The sequence below is a fragment of the Balaenoptera musculus genome, chromosome 15 (genome assembly GCF_009873245.2).
Source record: "Balaenoptera musculus isolate JJ_BM4_2016_0621 chromosome 15, mBalMus1.pri.v3, whole genome shotgun sequence".
NCBI classification, from domain to species: Eukaryota; Metazoa; Chordata; class Mammalia; order Artiodactyla; family Balaenopteridae; genus Balaenoptera; species Balaenoptera musculus.
This window is the reverse complement of record NC_045799.1, coordinates 50459413-50477270: the sequence shown is the minus strand read 5'-3', so window position 1 is coordinate 50477270 and position 17858 is coordinate 50459413. Positions and strand designations below refer to the sequence as shown.

At 60.0% G+C, this 17858-nt stretch overlaps 1 protein-coding gene across 5 annotated transcripts; it reads right to left on the bottom strand.

The window, feature by feature from the left end:
• Positions 1-33: 33 nt before the first annotated feature.
• TELO2 (telomere maintenance 2) lies at positions 34-13398 on the bottom strand. Of its 5 annotated transcripts, XM_036824422.1 has the most exons (22): positions 13131-13394; positions 12106-12441; positions 11315-11592; positions 9704-9772; positions 9278-9346; positions 8917-9064; positions 7436-7538; positions 7196-7351; positions 6869-7010; positions 6638-6774; positions 6059-6138; positions 5737-5838; positions 5430-5518; positions 5246-5337; positions 4934-5050; positions 4752-4823; positions 3391-3555; positions 2866-2957; positions 2157-2256; positions 1915-1979; positions 1582-1697; positions 240-481 (listed from the first exon to the last, which is right to left on the bottom strand). In XM_036824422.1, exons 2-22 carry the CDS (start codon positions 12438-12440, stop codon positions 375-377), a joined length of 2634 nt encoding a protein of 877 aa, XP_036680317.1. In that variant the 5' UTR covers position 12441; positions 13131-13394; the 3' UTR covers positions 240-374. The 5 variants fall into 5 exon arrangements, 4 of the variants coding, with proteins under 4 accessions (XP_036680316.1, XP_036680318.1, XP_036680319.1 ...); XM_036824424.1 differs by lacking the exon at positions 9704-9772 and having other exon boundaries at positions 40-481; positions 7196-7264; positions 13131-13392; XM_036824421.1 differs by lacking the exons at positions 1582-1697; positions 9704-9772 and having other exon boundaries at positions 34-481; positions 13131-13395.
• Positions 13399-17858: the final 4460 nt, after the last annotated feature.

Sequence of the window (17858 nt, the reverse complement as noted above, 5' to 3'; positions counted from 1 at the left end):
AGGCTCCCTGCAGGAGTGAAAACCACAAAGAGCTCCTGCACCTCTTTTATTCTTCCTTTTCTGTTGTTCTTAAAGTCCCTGGCCTTTAGGTGAGGAAGGGCTGGGGGCACATCGCTAAGAAGCCCCCAGGCCCAGTGGCCCCAGCTCTGCAGGCTGCAGGCTGCACGGAGGCACTGGGCTGAGCAGCCGTCCTGGAGCCCAAGCCTCAGAGGCCACGTCCCAGTCCCAGTCCGTGGCGGGCAGAACCCGAGGCCCTGATGCAGAGTCTTCGCTGAGCCGCAGACACTCCAGGCTGTACCAGCTGCACCTCCGCCCCACGTGCTGGCCCCCAGCCCGCACTCTTCCAGCGGGACATGCCTCCTGGGGGTCGGGGGCTAAGGAGAGGAGAGCGGGAGGAGCTTGTCTCGGAGCTTCTCCAGAAGCAGTAGTGCCTTCACTGCCAGCAGCCTGCAGTCCTCGTCTGGGTCCTTCTCGGCCACGTCTGCAAAGACAGAAATGGAAGCGTGGGCAGCATCACAGCACTGAGCGGGCCAGCCCTCTTCAGCTGCTCTCATTTGAGGCCTCCTGAATGAGCCCCGCGTGGCACCAGAACCTCCTCAGACGCCGGCAAAGGGCTCCTTAGCACCTGGGGCTGGGAGCCCGGCCGGGGAGGCACCTGCACCCGCAGCACAAGGCCCCGAGCCGTCCCGACATACCAAATGCAGATGTGCTCAGACGCCCATGTGCGGGGGCTGGCCTGCAGGAGCCTAGGAAGCTCATGGGCTGCCTCGCCGGACAGCGTTGGCAGAAAGGGAGAGAAAGGCCGCCATCAGAACCACCGGGCCTGCCAGTGTGGATGCAGATGAGCTACGAGCCCTGAGGGTGGACACGGGCACGGTGGCTCTGAGGGCCGTGGCTCAAGTGCCCACAGGTGGGGGTACTACTGGCCACAGAGCCTTTTTAAAAAGAGCACACGTGGGCTTCCCTGGTGGCGCAGCGGTTGAGAGTCTGCCTGCCAATGCAGGGGACACGGGTTCGAGCCCTAGTCTGCGAGGATCCCACATGCCGCGGAGCAACTAGGCCCGTGAGCCACAACTACTGAGCCTGCGCGTCTGGAGCTTGTGCTCCGCAACAAGAGAGGCCACGACAGTGAGAGGCCCGTGCACCGCGATGAAGAGTGGCCCCCGCTTGCCGCAACTAGAGAAAGCCCTCGCACAGAAACGAAGACCCAACACAGCCAAAAATAAATACATAAAAAAAACCCCACATGTGTGTGGGGAAGGGGTGGCCGCCAGAGAAAATGTGGCAAAATGTCAATCACCACTGTAACTTTGCTGAGGATGGAACTTCCCAGCATATACAGGTGCCACCCCCACGTCTGGGCGCCTTCCCTGCAGGACTCCCCAAAGTCAAAGTGACCTGACAGCAGCCATGTCCCCAACCCCCACACTGAGGACACTCAGAACACAAACGGGAGCCACATGACACTCATGCTGGGCTGGGGACTGGGCCACGCTGCCCACGAGCTGACAGCCCCCCGGCCCCTCCAGGCTGCACCAGCCTCCCGCCGCCTGGCCACAGTGACCCCGGCCTAGCAATCACCTCCCAGCCAGGACCGGGCCTCCAGCAGCTCGTCCAGCAGGTCTGCCAGCAGCCGCTCAGCCGGAACGCTGAGGAGGACGGCGGAGACAGCAGACAGCAAGCCCCGCCGCACATAGCTGCGGAGAAGGCAAGAGACTGAGCCGTGAGGAGCCGTAGCCTGGCGCCCTCCACCCAGGCCAGGGAAGCCCCGCCGGCCATTCCTGCTGCAGGAGCGCCCAGCCAGGCTGCCTCTTGGCCACCCCGGAAGCCGCCACCCACCTCCCACTGTCCACTTTCCAGCAGGATTCAGGACCCCCACCCCACCCAACTCCCCTCAGCCCTGTAGCTACTCACACGTCACCATGGAAACGAAGGGCCCACACGAACTCCAGCAGGGCCTTGCCCATGGGCACAGCCACCTGAAACAGCACAAGCCAGTAGGCAGGGGTCCTGGCACACAGCAGTCCCCACCTCAGACCCCATCCTCAGGTCCAAACACTCCTGTCCCAAGGCAAGGCCCACAAGGGGACAGAACATGGCGCAGACCCCACAGGAGGTGAGCCATCAGATGCCAGGGGAACGGGGTCCCAGCTCACCGTGGTGTTCACAGCCAGGTACATCAGGGCCCCTAAGGTGTGGGCCAGTCTCCCAAGAACCAACTGGTCACCTCCCAAAAGGTCGAAAGTCACAAGAGGCCTACAACACAGAACCCAGCGAATGGTGCAGGACAGGTACTCAGGGCTGGCTCCCCAACCTCGTGGGCCACCAAGGGCACCCCAAGCCCCTGGACTCCCCTCCTCACTGCCTGTCCCCACGTGGCGCCCAGAGCCACAAGGAGAAGGCGTTGGACAGACTCCCCGTCACTTTGCAAGGCCGCCTGGTCAAGCCCGGGCCTGGATCAGGAAGCAGGACCGCTGCCTGCAGGGCCTCTGCAGCAAAGGGCTCCAGGCCCTTCCCTCTGTCCACAGAGCCTTGCACCCATGTGGCGATGGCTGGGGCATATCTGCACCCCGCTCGGGCTGAGGCAGGACAAGGATGCACACGGGGGCGGCAGGCCACGCTGGGTCGAGGCACCAGGGTGAGGCTCTGGCCCCGGCCCCACCATGAACCCAGCATCCGGAGGTGACGGAGACCCTGACGCCTAATGCCCTCATGTCACTTGATTTAAGCTACGAACAATCACAGCCAAGTTCCTGACCACCCTGAGCCCAAATCCCACCTTAGCCCCCACCCTAGGGACCCTCCCGCCCACGGGTGCCAGGCCTCCTGTTCCCCAAATCACAGGCCTCCAGAAAACTCGCTCACCTGTCAAAATGTTGAAGGAGGGGGAAGAAGAAGTAGCCAGCCACCGAGTTGAATTCGTTGGGGCCAACGGCTGGTGCCCGCCCCACAGAGCCCTGCCAAACACACGTGCTCGCAGGGCACAGGGCACAGCCCCGCCAGGGGACCTCACACCAGGGACACTTGGGGACACTTGGGAGGGGTGGTCCTGAGCACCAGAGGAGCGGGCACCACCCCCCACCCCCGGTGACGACTGAGAATGTCTCCAGACATGGCCCAACGTCCCAGGGGAGCATGTTCAGCCCCGGCCTAGAGGGACCCCAATGACCCAGCACATGCCGGGCCAGTTGTTGCCGACAGAGAACCCTCAGGGCTGTTTTCACACCCACATCTGCATTCACGTTCTAAAGTCACTTCAACATGATGCCCTAACAGCATGTGTCACATCACTCAATTTGTACCAAAAACCCTCCCTTCACAGGACACTGTGGTCGCTGTCCCCTCGGGGCAGAAGTCCCGCCCAAGAGGCCACCCCAGGGCCTGGCTGACCTTGGAAAACCGCCGGGTCTTGCGTCTGACGCGCTCCTCCACCACCGCCCGCCAGGCCGGGACCACAGCACCACCAGGCTGGGAGCCGGGGTCTGGGGAGCCCCGCTGGGGAGCCTTCCCAAGGCGCCCCGGCCGAGACAGCTCCTGGGCGGCCAGAGTCAGGACCTAGAAGAGAGGAGACACCCGGGGCAGCCGCCATCCCACTGGGGAAGGATGACATTTTCCAAATTTCAAGGTGAATCGGGTGCCCTCGAAGGCCCCGGCAGTCCTCGGCGGGGAGGTTCTGGGAACCCCATGCAAGTCAGTTCAAGTCCCTCAGGCTCACTTCACTTTGTGGGGGCACAGGAAGGAGGTGGGCGTGCCCCCTGCTGACGAGCCCGAAACCTTTGGTCACTTCTCCCAAAGCCCATCCAATCCCGCCACTCCCACCTCTCAGGAAAAGGGAAGGAACCCCGGCCCAGGCCATATGTGGACGGAGCCGGACCCGGAGGCCACACATGCGACCTTGTTTTTAGGAAGCACCCAGGACAGGCAGATGCACAGACAGAGCAGACTGACTGCGGGGCTGGGGGTGGGGGAGGGAGCATCTTGGGTTCTTTTGAGGGTGATGTGGGACGTCCTGAAAGCAGGTGGACGTGATGGTCACACGACGTCGGGAAAGTACCAAACGCCCCTGAACTGTATACACGGAAACGCTGAACTTTTTTTCAGCTTTGTCTTAGTCTCTGTGTCACTGTGACGAACACACGTGGTGTGATGTTCACCATGGTAATCATTGTTCAGTGCGGCTCAGCGGCACCAGGTAAACTCATGGTGCCGCTGTCACCACCAGCACCTGCAGAACCTTCTCATCCTCCCAAACTGAACCTCTGTCCCATTAAACCCTGACTCCCCACCCCTCCCCCAGCCCTTGGCACCCACCATCCACTCTCTTTCTCTGTGAATCTGATGGCTGCAGGGACCTCACCTAAGTGGAATTGTACGCTATTTGTCGTTTTGCGTCTGGCTTATTTCACTGAGCACGGTGTCAGAATTTCGTTCCTTTTTAAGACCAAGTAATATTCCACTGTGTGAACCCACCACATTCTGCTTATCTTAAGACTGAATTTTACGGTGTGTGCATCATACCTCAGTAACGCTGTTATCTAAAACAAAGAATGCAGCCCCCGAAGCCCACGCTCTGTCAAGAAAACATCAGACAGACGCTGGTCCCAGCCTCTCAGGTCTGGCAACAAGGGGCTTGGGGAGGCCTGTGGTCCCATCCCTGTAGATTCTGGCAAATGCCTGCTCCCCCTCCAGGGGCTTTGCACCAGGCCTGCCAGTCCAGCCCTGATGAGTGGGACAGAGGCCCAGGCACTTACGTCCAGAATGTCCATGCGCTGCCGGAGGCTGTAGTTGAGGGCGTAGAACTGCGCGGTCAGGTACTCCGCCACCTAGGCCAGGCGGACAAGAGGCCTCTGAGGGCCACGATCCCGGAGACAGGGCTCCAGCACAGCCCCTGCTGGGGGCATGACCCGGGCTCCACTCAGACGCGGGGACTCACCCGAGCCGGGTCTGTGACTGTGACGGCCACCAGGGTCCTCTGGCGCAGCCCCTCGAACCCCGCCACGGCCGTCTTCTCCTCCAGGTGCAGCAGCACCTTGGCCAGCTCCACGCTCACCTGCGCACGGGGTCGGGTGCTCGACAGAAGGGGCTTGTCTCGAGGAGCCTGGGCTGCGCCCTCTGCCCCCCACCCCGGCAGAGGCCCCGCTGCCAAGGCCCATGTGGGCCACATGGGGCTCCCTGAAGATACATGCCCTTGCCAAGCCATCATCCACCTCCTGCGACCGTGACAGCCCAGCCCTCATGCGCTCACCTCCTGAGTGGCAGCCGGGCTCCTGAAGATCAGCCCCTCGAGGGCCCGCAGGGCCGCCTCCCAGCGCTCCCAGTCCTCGGACCCGGTCAGAGCTGCCCAGAACCCACATGGTGCCTGAGTGAGGCGGAGCCGGCGGGCAGGGTAGGCAGCGTGCAGGGGACCCGGGGCGGGGGCTGGGGCGCACCTTCCAAACAGCCCCGCACGTACGAGGGTGCCTTGCTGCTTCTCTGCTCCCTGTCTACCGACATGTCGTAGGGGACAAACTCATCATCGCTGAGGAAGAAGCACAGACACGCAGACCTGCCTGTCACCCGGGACTTCACCCCCAGTCCCTGAAGCTTCGGGAATGGCTGCCGGGCTGAGAGCCCCGTGGGCTGATTTCCGGGTGGGAGGAGGACTCGTGAGGCAGAGGGAACCGGTGCCGCAAGGCCCACACCCTGAGGCGGGTCCCGCCAGGACCCTCGCACTCTCCCCCGTGGGGCTGCCCCCACCTGTCCAGCTCGGAGTCGGAGCCCTCAGGCCCAACCTGGGGGCCGCTGCGGTCCACAGTCTCTCTGTCAGGAGTCTCTCCACTGACCGGAGCGAAAGACGGGCTTTGGGGACAGAGAAGGATCCCTCAGGGGTGCCCCACAAGTCTCTCATCCCAGAACCCATGCTTCCCGAGGAAGCGCTCTCACCGCCCCCGCCCTCATCTTAGCTTCTGCCTCAGCGATAGCAGGACAGGAGTAACAGGTGTGCAGCAGCCACCCCACCTGGCCCACCACGCCCAGAGCGCCAGGCGGGGACCAGGGACCAGGGCACGGAGACCCTCACCCCGCCTCCGAGGGGCTGTCAGCCGTGGGCTGGGGCATGGCCAAAGCCAGCATCTCGCGGGTCAGCTCATCCTCTTCATACTGCAACGCAGATGAGCTGGAGTTGACTGGGACGGGAGCAGCAGGAGTGGTACAGCTGGGCCCCTGCGAGGCCCTCCCATCACAGCCCGCAGTCTGCGCTTCTGGCCTCTGGCAGCCAACGGTCTTCCAAGAGCAACTGTCCAGGTTTCCCCCTCTGCAGAGGGTGGCACTGGTGGGGCTGAAGGCTGGAGGGCCTGGGAATCCCCCAGACACAGAGCAGATGTGGCACCGTCTCCAAGGACATCCCAGAGGGCTCGGCAGACGGAGGGGAGGCCTGAGAGCCCCAGTCTAGAGAATCCACCTGGGGACATGTGCTCAGGCGCCAGCTAAGGGGCTGCGCCTCCACTCCCCTCCCAGCCGCGGCCTCAGCAGGGCCACCAGGGCCAACTCGACACCAAGCACAGATGCTCCGTGGTCCTAGACACAGGCAGGCACGGTGACATCGGGGCAGGAGTGTCGGCAGCTCAGGAAGAGCACGGCGGGCGCAGCCCTTGCTCACCTGGAACTTCAGGGGAGGCCCCTCGGGGTGGATCCGGGCGCTGGCCACCTCAGCCACGATCATGCCCAAGCGGCGCACGGGGGGCAGGCTGCTGTCCAGGCGGCTCTTCACTCCCTCCATGAGGCTGGCCAATAACTCTGGAAGCACCGACGCGCATGGGCTGAGCTGGGTCGGGGGGGAATGGGGCTCCGGGGGTGGGCAGTGGGGATGGGGCACCCACCGCGTGCTCACCGTCCTGGTTGTCCCGGAGCTCTGCCTCCCCCAGGTGCGCCAGGCAGATGAGGATGGCCTTGCTGACGTAGCACTGCTGCACCAGGGGCACGTGGCGGATGGCGCTGCTGCTGCCCCACGTCTCCAGGAGCTCCTTCAGCGCCTGGTGGGTGGTAGGCCCAGCCTGGCAGACAGCCCCCGCCTCCCCAACGCATCCCAGGACCTCGTGGGCCTTGGTGCCCATGTCCCCACAGCCCCAGAGAGGCTCCGGCCAGCGCCCTCCACCCCAGGCAGGAACGCTCTCCCGACGGGGACTGAGGGTCCCTTACCTGCACAGGCAGCGCTTACCTGCATGAGGAGCGAGCGCCGCTGGCTGTCCATGGCCAGGTAGCCCAGCAGGCTCTGCAGCATGGGCATCTGCGACAGAGCCGGCGTCCTCTCACCGTCTGCCAGGCAGACACCGCCCGCCCGGCCTGGGGAGCCCGGGGGCGGGACGGGTCTGGGCTGAAGGACAGCAACATGTCTGGGCAGCTGAGCACTGCTCCAGCCCCGCCTGCTGCAGCTACCACCCCCGGCCGGCACCCTCACCGTGCAGCTGTACTGTAGGAACAGCAGCTTCCGGGTCATCACAAACTGGGCCTTCTTACTCTTTGTCACCAGGTTCCCCAGCAGCCGTGAGAGGACTTCAGGCCTGTGAGGCACAGCAGTGGGGAGAGGGAAAAGCACAACTCCGAATACCATGGATCCGCACTGGACCCCCGGGCTCCGCGCTAACCACCAGGGAGCTGGGCAGGTGCTTCAGCCCTGAGTCAGTCCTGAGTCTCCCTCCTCCCAGTAAATGTGGAAACCAGGGAGCCCAGCGACTGGACACAAGAGGACATCCCTTGCCTGCCCCGACCAGTCCAGGTGAAATGCTCCGCCTAGACCAGGGCAGCCAGCTTTGTCTGTGAAGGGCCAGGCTGACAGGCCATCAGGCTCTGTAGAGACACGGTAGCCGAGAGCAGCGATGGCAGGTAGGTACACGATTGAGTGTGGCTGTTTGCTGATAAGACTTTACTTACAAAAACACAGTGAGCCACATTCGACCCAAAGGCCGTAGTCTGCAGATCCCAATCTAGACTGAGAGACCCCTGCTTCCTTTAGTGAGTGAGAGCTCAACACACCCTCCCGCCAGCACGGAAGCAGGTGAGGCTGTGTTCCCCTCCTCATCCCTCAAATCAAAGACGTGAAGGTTAAAAGAAAAAGAAAAAACAAGAAAACTGATAAAGTCGAGGAGAAAGACCCAGGCAAAGTGACCTACAGCCCTGGGGCAGACAGCACGACAGCCCCGGTGACAGAGAAGGCTGAGCCCTACCCAGTGACCCACGGTATGCTGGGCTCACATGGCAGTTAGGACGTCTCTGCGAAGCCAAACCAGTGGTGCGGCCAGGACAGACCCGGGCCTGTGTTAAGGTGGGGGCACCCCCTCATGAGGAGCCTTCACACAGGCGAGTAAAAGACTCGAGCAGATGGTTCGTGATGCCTTCAAGACACACACACTCAGCCAGAATCAAAGAAATGTGAAGTCAAACAGGGAGGAAACGTCTTTGGCAGAGAAACAGGCCCTTCGTGCCGGGAGACGGTCTGAAGGCACGTGGACGACAACCAAGCAACCCAGCACTGCCCTTTCAGGAACGTGGCCCGCAGACCCCCTTGCTCACAGACACAGAGGTGGACAGGTACACAGGAAAGTCATCACAGCCACCAGGTGGGAGGAAGCTGCATTCCCCGCACACCCTTCTGCATGATTTGGGTTTTTTGAGAACAGGGACCCTCAGGCTGCAGAGAAGCCGCAGCCTCCGTCTCGGTCCAGCCAGGTGAGGACTGAGGGGCCCAGCCCAGCCGTCAGGAGTGGGAAAGATGGGCGTTTGCACAGCCAAACTCTACGAAATGACCGGCCACCAGACAGAGGGGCCACTGCCCACGTCCCATGAGTGTTGACCCCACATAGGCAGGAGTCGTTTGGATCCCCACCGCCCGCCCTCCTGGGGGAGAAGCGTTTGCAGCAGGAAGGATGCCTTACTTCTTACCCTGGGGCGGCCTCCACGAACCCCTTCAGCACGGCCTCCATGGCCCAGTCGGGCACGCGCTCCACCAGGCACCAGCAGACCCGCTGCCAGAGGCAGCTGCCCTGGGTAAGCACCGTCAGCCGGGGCACAAGCACGCCCAGAACCTCCTCTGAGGGGAAGCACACAGGGGCACTGAGCCTGGGGGCCATGGGGCGTCCAGTGTCTGCAGCCCACAGGCCCACCTGTCACAGAGCCAGGCCCCCACCCAGGGGCCCAGCAGGGCCAGACCCAGGCAAGGGGACCTCAGCAACTCCCCGCAAGGGATCCACACAGCCCACCCCTCCCGGGATGTGCTGCAGCTTCTCCCACGACGAACACTCACTCTGTCTCCCGTGGACGCAGGCTTTCCCCAGGACCTGAGACAGGAAGGAGACGGAGCAGTCCAGGCCACCTGGGACAGGAAGGAGACGGTGGTAAGGCCATCAACGCACACCTGGCCGAGCAGAGACAGACCTTGTTCCAGGCGGATCCCACGTTGTAAAACTGACAACTTGTTCAGTCTAATTCCGACTTCACCAGCACTGTTTCCAGCTCAAAGAGCCAATGAAAATAACCATTTAAAAAGCATTATGTTCACAGTGATCCTATAAAGCAGGGACCACTGCGGGGCGCCGGGAGGTGTCAGCACCAGAGGGGCCCAGTGAAGAGGAGGAGCTCTAAGCGCCACAGGGAGGAAATGAGGATGGAGGAACAAGGAGAGGGTGGGCGGCGGCAGCAGCCCCAGAAGAGCCAGGGTGATGGGACTGACCAGGAGACAGATGGCCCTGCACATGATGCAAACGCAGTATCTGAGATCTAAAGATGGGCGTCTGGGATCCTGCCAAGACAGAATTCAACGCAGCCACTCACAGGATGAAGGGGACATTGCTCCAGAGGCATTCAGAACACTCAGGCAGGCGGCCCCTCCCAGCCAGAGCAGGGGCTGGGCGGCCCTGCTGGAACCCCGCTTGGACGCTTGGGCTGGAGAAATGCAGGCGCACGCCTCCGCCTGCGTGGTTCCCTCACCCGAGACAGTAATGCTCAGGGACACATCAGGGGGAGCAGAGGGTGTGCAGACACACGGGGGCTCCACAGAGCAGCACAGGCCTCACCCCTGCGGCCCCCTGCCGAGTGCCACCTGGCCGCCTCCCGGGGCAGCCACTAGCTGTGTGCGGTTAACCATGGGCAGACAGGCGACCCCTCGTGACCCACGTCCATGAGGGCAGAACGGTCTGCGAGATGTGGGCACAACTCCAGCCCCAAGGACACGACACTTAGGTCTATTTCTCTCAACACACGTGAGGACCACCGGCCTGCATCAGCCACCACTCTGAGCGCCGGGTCGGCAGTGCGCACAAGCCCCGGCCCGCAGCTCACTCCGGGGAAGGGGGGGACGTCGGACAACAGGGCGGGGCCCCTCTGAGCACCTTAGAGGATGGCCGATTCCAGGGAGAGGACAAGCCAGCAGCTGCGACACTAAACAGGGTGATCAGGAAGGCGGCCCTGAGAAGAGGCACTCGAGGCCAGAGCACGAGGTGCCCCAAGCAGGAATGCCCGCCAGTCCAGAGCTGGGAGGAGGCGGGAGCAGAGATGCTGGAAGGTTCTGAGTGTGACTCATGGTAACAGCATCATGCAGTTGCTCAGCTCAGACAAGACAGGAGGGCACGTGGGAGGCTGTGGTAAGAATCCAGGCAAGATGAGGGGCTCGGGCCAGGGTGGGGGCAGTGCAGGGGCCAGGGCCGCAGGGAAGGCAGGGCCTCACTGGGGGAAAGGACGGTGGCTCGGACAGCCCGCCCGCTGTTCACCACCTGACACCCACCCCCACTCAGGCTGCCACGGCCCCCGGCTTCTCCCAGCTCTTGGAACACACACGTGGGGAAGCCATGTCCCTGATGCTCCAGAGACCATGATTAGTGGAGAGGGTGGGCAGGAAGCCGCTCCCATGGACCCCAGGTGCAGAGAGCTCCCTCAGAGTTGGCCCCCAGCACCGCCTCCAGACACCAGAGCATGAGGTCCTCCACCCACGATGACAAGGCCACGGGCACCGCAGCCGGCAGCCACCTTGGACGAACCCTCTTCACAGTTACAGCTTTTTGGTTTCCAGACTGTGGACGTTCCCTTATTCTGAGTGAGGGGCCGGGCGGTGAGCAGCCCCACCTGGACATCCAACCAAGGACTGCAGGGCTTACGGGTCAGCTCCACCTCCAAGGCAGCAGAGTTGTGGGTGAAACTTCACGGCTGGGTGGCTGCCGCCCCAGACATGCGATAACGTCTGACTGGACGATGGCACTGCCCAGAGATGGCAAAGTCCTCGGAGCCCTGGGAGGGAGGGAGGGAGGGGACGATGGCCTGAGGAGGCTGTTAGAAGAGGGGCCCTCACCTCGGAGAGAGTCCACGACCACCTGCAGCACCCGCAGGACTTCCTCGCCCAGCAGAGGGAAGTAGTTCTGAGGGAAGAATGTGGCCAGGTTCTCCCGCTGCAGACGGTTGCCCAGGAGATCGGGCAGGCCCACCACCTTGGTGAGAAGCGTCTCCTGGAGCAGGGGGAAGGCTGGCCCTGCCTGCTGCCGACACTGCCCCTCCATCACAGCGGCCATCCTGCCCACGCTCAGGAACCTGGCCAGCAGCCGTGCCATCTTCATCAGACGGAAGCTGGGGCTGAACCGAGAGCAGGTGTAAACAGCCTCGCTTCCTAGGGGGGGCATGAAAGCCTGCCGGCCCCACGCAGCTTCCCCACCTTGGAATCACCGGACCCACCAACTTCCACAGCAACTGCTGAAAACCCAGCTTCCCAATGACACAGCTTCCCCGCAAGGACCGTGGTGTGCTTGATGTTGAGGGAATGAGTTTGCTGGGGTGCCTCACACAGAGCTGGGGGCCACAGAGTGAAGGGGCCCCAGGAGGATGGCCACGCCCACTGCCTACCTAGACCACCTAAGCCCTGATGCAAACACTCCTGCTGCCCCCTGGCCCACACGGCAGGACAGAGGGCTAGGGCCTTCCCATCGCAGGAGATTAACGCAACCCGCTTTTAGTTCAGTGCTCTGACGTGCACAGGTTTTATTCCCTCACCTTTCAGGATGCCAAACTCTCACAGAATTCGGAGAACGCGTTGGTTCGAAATCCTTCAGGTGTTAAAGCGACCCCATAATCAGAGCCGGCCCAGCTCACCTGGCAGCACCCTCGATGGACTCCATCAGCACCAGGAAGGCTTGGTCAGCTGGGCCCTCTAGGAAGAAGCTGGCCCACAGCTCCTCCATTTGGCCGTCAGGCAGCAGCTCCAGCCAGTCGGGGCTCAGCTTGCCGACCAGACATCTGAGAAAGGTGGAAAAGTGGATCCTGGCAAACTCCTCCTGCTCCTCAGGGAGGGCTGAATTCTCCGTTTCACCAAGATAGCGCTTCAGGGACCCCAGGGTGCAGAAGATGCGGCCCCCATCCTCAGAAGATGAAAGGATGTGAACAGCCTCCCAGACGGTGAGCCGGACGGCAGAGACCTCAGGATCCATCCTGGAGTTCACAGGAAAAGCATGTGAGAAAGGAAGTCCAGGGAGCTGTCATCATCCACGTGGGACTCAGTCTCGGATAAGGAAGCACTTTTCACATACTCTCAGAAAGCCCCCTCTCCCGCCCTCGAGGAGGGAAGGTTTCATGGTCCAAGCCTTCCATGGTGCCCTCTGCAGTAGGGCAACCACGCCCCAGGTACCCATGTCTGGAGACATCTTAGATGTCATAATCGGAGGTGCTACTCTGCCTCTAGTGGGTGGCTGAGGCCAGGGATGCTGGTAAACATCCCATATACCCCATTACGCAGGACAGCCCCCACAACAGGAGTATCCAAACCCAAATGTCAAGGGAGCTGAGGTTGGGAGACTCATCAGCACTTCTAACTCCCTGACGCATCCACCTGTGGTTCACCTTGCCAAGCTCCCTTCCTTCCCAGAAACCAAAACCATCTGCAGGTAGCATTTACTTCGGGTCGGGCGCCCCTGCAGCACAAGCGCCATTAAGTAGTCACCTGTCTGTCACCAGTACACCCAGCCACTAGATCGGGATGCACTAGGGGCCAAAGAAGTGTCCCCACCGGCCTGGGCCTCCTCGCCCAGGCCGGTCCACGCGGGCTCCTTCTCGGGGCGTTGGAGACCGGCTAGCGATCGCCCGGCCCCGCGCCCGCTCCCCAGCGTGCGCCCGGAGCCCACCTAGTGGCGCGGCGGGCAGCGGTCCTCGGGGGACGGGAAGGGGTGTCAGGGCGGGCGGGGACCTCCGGACGGGCAGCGGTCACAGGGAGGCGCGCACCCGCCGGGTCCACAGAGTCTCCAAAGCGCGCTGCGGCCCCGCTCGCTCCGCCAATACAGACCCGTCGCCGATTCGCCACAGCCCCCGAGGCTCCGCTCTGCGCTCGGTTCGCTGCCCAGCTCACGCGGCCGCAGAGCAAAAGTTCCCGGGGCCCTGGTAGAGCTGGTGCTGAATTTTTTGAGCCTGTGGCGCCTGTACCTAGGGGCAGCTGGTGACGAATCTGCGGCGAACCTGCGAGCCGGAAGACGCGCGGGACAGGCGGCTGTATCTGCGCCTGCGCTGGGGCGGGGGCGGGGCACACGGGGGGGGCCCTGAGTGGGCGTGGTTCCTGGTGGGCGGGGCAATGTGCTTTGGGCTTGCGCGGCGCGTGGCTTGGAGTCCAGCACTTCTGCGCCCGCCTGCCTTCCCTCAGCCTCTGCGTCGGTCTTCCCGGAGTGACCTCCTCCCGCCCTTCCCCCGCTCGCGAGCCCCAGTCTCTCCTGAGCTCACACGTGCGCGCCTCCACAAACTCCTACTGAGCACCAAACGCGTGTGCGGCCTCGCCGCCCGCCCAGAGGTATGGCCCGCTCTCCGCAGGCCGCGACCTTTGCAGGGAAACGCGCCACAGACTAGGATGAAGTCGCAACTGGGGTGATTTCGGGTATTGATGGGTGTCCTGGGACAGGTGCTGCACCGTTCAGCACGGTAGCCACCAGCCACCGGGTCAGTTCCTCGGTTGCACTGTCCACGTGTCAAGGGCTCGATAGCCACCTGACACAATGCACAGCGTAGATATAGGACCTTCCGTCTTGGCAGAACGTCCTATGGCGACCTTGGGGAGCGATCTGGGAAGACTTCTCAAGGAGGTACTATTTCAGCCCAGAAGGCCGTTGAGGTGACATGGAAAACATTTATTCATTCAACATACATTAACTAATTGACTGCTGAGGCAGCAAGCACTCTTCCAGGGCACAGAATGAAGCAAAGTTCCTGTTCACACGTCAAGGGGGCAAATAAAGTACACATACAATATATCAGATGGCAGATAATGGTAAGAAAAATTAGGGAGGTTAAGAAAATGAGTGACCAAGAGCGGTCTCCTTTTAAAAGCTCCACCCTGGGTGCAGTTAGGAGAATGGACGGTAGGGGGCAACCGCGGATGCAGAAAGCCCGGAGGGGCGTCTGGTGCGTGGACAAGGGTGGGCCAGGTGGTGAGAAGAAGCTGACCTGGGCTGGACCGGATGGGTTGGACGTGGGTGCGAGGGAGCGAGGAGCGGAGGATGATGCCTTGCTGGGACTCTCCGAGAACTCCTCCCAGGCCGCTCCTGGACTAGAGCCCTCACTACCGTTTCCTACTACAGCTTCCTCCCTTCTCTATTCCCCACATTTTCCTGAATCCTGTTACCCAGTAACTTCTCAAGAGATCGTGCACAGAGGATAAATTTCTTAAGCCTTTGCATATCTGAAAAATGCCTTTATTCTTTGCTCCAGGTAGATTCACATTTGAGCTAGATGCACAATTTTATCAGCACTATGCTCTAACCATCTGGGCTAACCAGCCACTCTGACTGCTCAGTTTTAAATGAAAATCACTTTGCTGCTCTGTCTTTGGCAGCCAGCTTTGCTGCTGAGGTGGCCCACAGTCCTCTGGAGAAAGTCCCAATCCTTCGCACGTGACCAGGTTTTTCTCTCTGGACACATTTAGGATCTTCTCATCTGTGGTGTCTGACACTTGGCAAGATGAGCTTTGGAGTCAGGCCCCATTCCTTGACCTGGCGCTCTCTGCCACGTGGTCTTGAAATGATGGGTGCCCTTGTCTGCAGCACCTTCCTGTATTATCATCCTAAAATTTCCTCCACTATATCCTGTAGTCTCACTCTCTAAGTTTCTTTTCATTGGATTGATCTCAATCCAATGTTTTCTCTCTTCTATCTCTTTGCCTTTTTGCCTTCTTTCTGACAAATTGCTTTAACTTCACCTTTTAGCTTTTCTGTTATTTATTTATTTGCATTTTATTTTATTTTTTTATTTAGTCATTTTATTACTTTTTTGATTTTTGGGAAAATCATAATTTTCATTTCCAAGAGCAACTTCTTCCTTTCTGATTATTTCTTTTTTCATAGCATCCGTTTCTTGCCTTGTGTTTTTTTGTTGTTGTTTTGTTTGTTTGTTTTGGCTGGGCCGCGAGGCATGCGGCATCTTAATTCCCTGACCAGGGATCAAACCCGCGCCCCCTGCAGTGGAAGTGCCAAGTCTTAACCACTGGACCGCCAGGGAAGTCCCCGTTTCTTGCCTTGTGGACACAAAGCTTTTCTTGTCTCTCTGAGAGTATTATTTAGAATGCCTTTGAGCCTTTCCTTGGCCCTCTGCACGTCTCCCAGTTTCTCTTCTGTTTGGGCAGATTTCTGTCTCACCTGTGGATGGGATTTTGTTTGGTGGGGTGCAGGGAAGCTCTTGCCCACGCTGTCAGTAAGTGCAGGTTTTCTGCCGGGGCTAAAGAAGCTCCCCCCCCTCTCCAGCCTGGGGGCAGGTGCCTGGCTTTGGCTGCTGCTTTCCAGAAGCTGGCAGAACCCTCAGACTCCCACAGTCCAATAGGTAGACATTTATTTCAATACCTTGTTGTTAGCATTACCCTTAAAATGAGTGAATTTTATGATATGTATGCTTTCCACTAAATTCTTTTTTAAAAAGAATGGATGATGAAAAAGATTGAAAGGAAAGCCCCTGTCTCTGTGCCCGGGGGCCTGCAGACCTGGAGTCTTTCTCCAGTGCAATGCTGTCCAATCCAACTATGACGTGAGTTCCATATTTAATTTTAAGTATTTTATAGCCATACTAAAAAAAGTAAAAAGAAACAGGTGAAGTTTATTTATTTATTTATTTGGCTGCTTTGGGTCTTAGTTGCAGCATGCAGGCTTCTCTCTAGTTGAGGTGCGTGGGCTCCAGAGCGCGCGGGCTCAGTAGTTGCATCGCATGGACCCCAGAGTGCATGAGCTTAGTTGCCCCACGGCATGTGGGATCTTAGTTTCCCAACCAGGGATTGAACCCACGCCCCCTGCATTGGAAGGCAGGTTCTTAACCACTGGACCACCAGGGAAGTCCTGAAGTTAATTTTATTTATTTTTTATTTTTTAAAATAAATTTATTTGTTTATTTATTTATTAATTTATTTTTGACTGAGTTGGGTCTTTGCTGCTGCACGCGGGCTTTCTCTAGTTGGGGCGAGCAGGGGCTACTCTTTGTTGCAGTGCGCGGGCTTCTCATTGTGGTGGCTTCTCTTGTTGCGGAGCATGGGCTCTAGGCGTGCAGGCTTCAGTACTTGTGGCATGCGGGCTCAGTAGCTGTGGTGCACGGGCTTAGTTGCTCCGCGGCATGTGGGATCTTCCCAGACCAGGGCTCGAACCCGTGTCCCCTGCATTGGCAGGCGGATTCTTAACCACTGCGCCACCAGGGAAGTCCCCAACCCATTTTAAAAGTGAGGAAACAGGGACTTCCCTCGTGGTTCTGTGATTAAGAATCCACCTGCCAATTCAGGGGACGCGGGTTCGAGCCCTGGTCCAGGAAGATCCCACATGCCGTGGAGCAACTAAGCCCGTGCGTGCCACAACTACTGAGCTCACGTGCTGCAACTACTGAAGCCTGCATGCCTAGAGCCCCGTGCTCCGCAACAAGAGAAGCCACCACAATGAGAAGCCTGCGCACCACAACGAAGAGTAGCCTCCGCTCGCCAACTAGAGAAAGCCCCGCGTGCGGCAACGAAGACCCAATGCAGCCAAAAATAAATTAATTAATTAATTTTTTTTAAAGTTGGAAAAGATAACTTTTTTTAAAAAAGTGAGGAAACAAACTAGAGAGGTCTGACGGAACCGCGAGGGGCCTGGTTTCAGCTCTGCATCGAGGAGGTGGCTGGAGGGCACTACTCCATGGGGAGGGGCCTGAAGTCAGTCCCTGGGGCCTCTTAGCAGTGCTCCCATCTCTGCAGAGCTGTCTGCCCCAGCAATCCCAGGCCTTCAGCTCAAAGACTTGGCCAGCCACCACCTGCCCGCCCCCCAACCCCCCCCCACCCCCGCCCCTGGTCCGTGAGTCAAGGTCAGGGGATGCATCCTAGGTCTGGAAACACCCCTGGGTGGCCACGGGAAGGTCCCGGAATCACGGACTTCTGCTTCCCCTGGCACTTCCCCAGGACGCGTCCATCTTCATGGAGAGCTGCCCTTCTCAAAGCGTCCTCTTTCCCAGGCTCCTCTGGCCTATTTTGGAGCCCTTGCTCCGTCTCACTCCATTGAGGTGGGAGAGATGACATCTTTTGGGGGGAAGACTTAATTTGATTAGGAAGTGTTTCTTGAGGTCCCTAGCACTAAAAGACCACGCAGGGTATTTCCCACCCTCCCCTCCCCCGCTTTCAGGTGCTTAAAACACCATGGGGGACCCAGGATATTTCACTTCTACAGCAGCATTTCTGCCAAGGTTCACAGACCCTAAAACGGTGGGAATTCGGCAGAAGCATCATGGCTATGGGCGGCCAGCCGCATCTCATCTGAGAGTCTCCACGAGGGCGGGGCGGCCTGGGAAAGGGCTTAGGGAGGAGCTTCATGGGAGCTCAGGTCGCTAGGAATTTGGGAAGGGCTGGCTTGTCCAGCCGAGGAGTCTGGGCT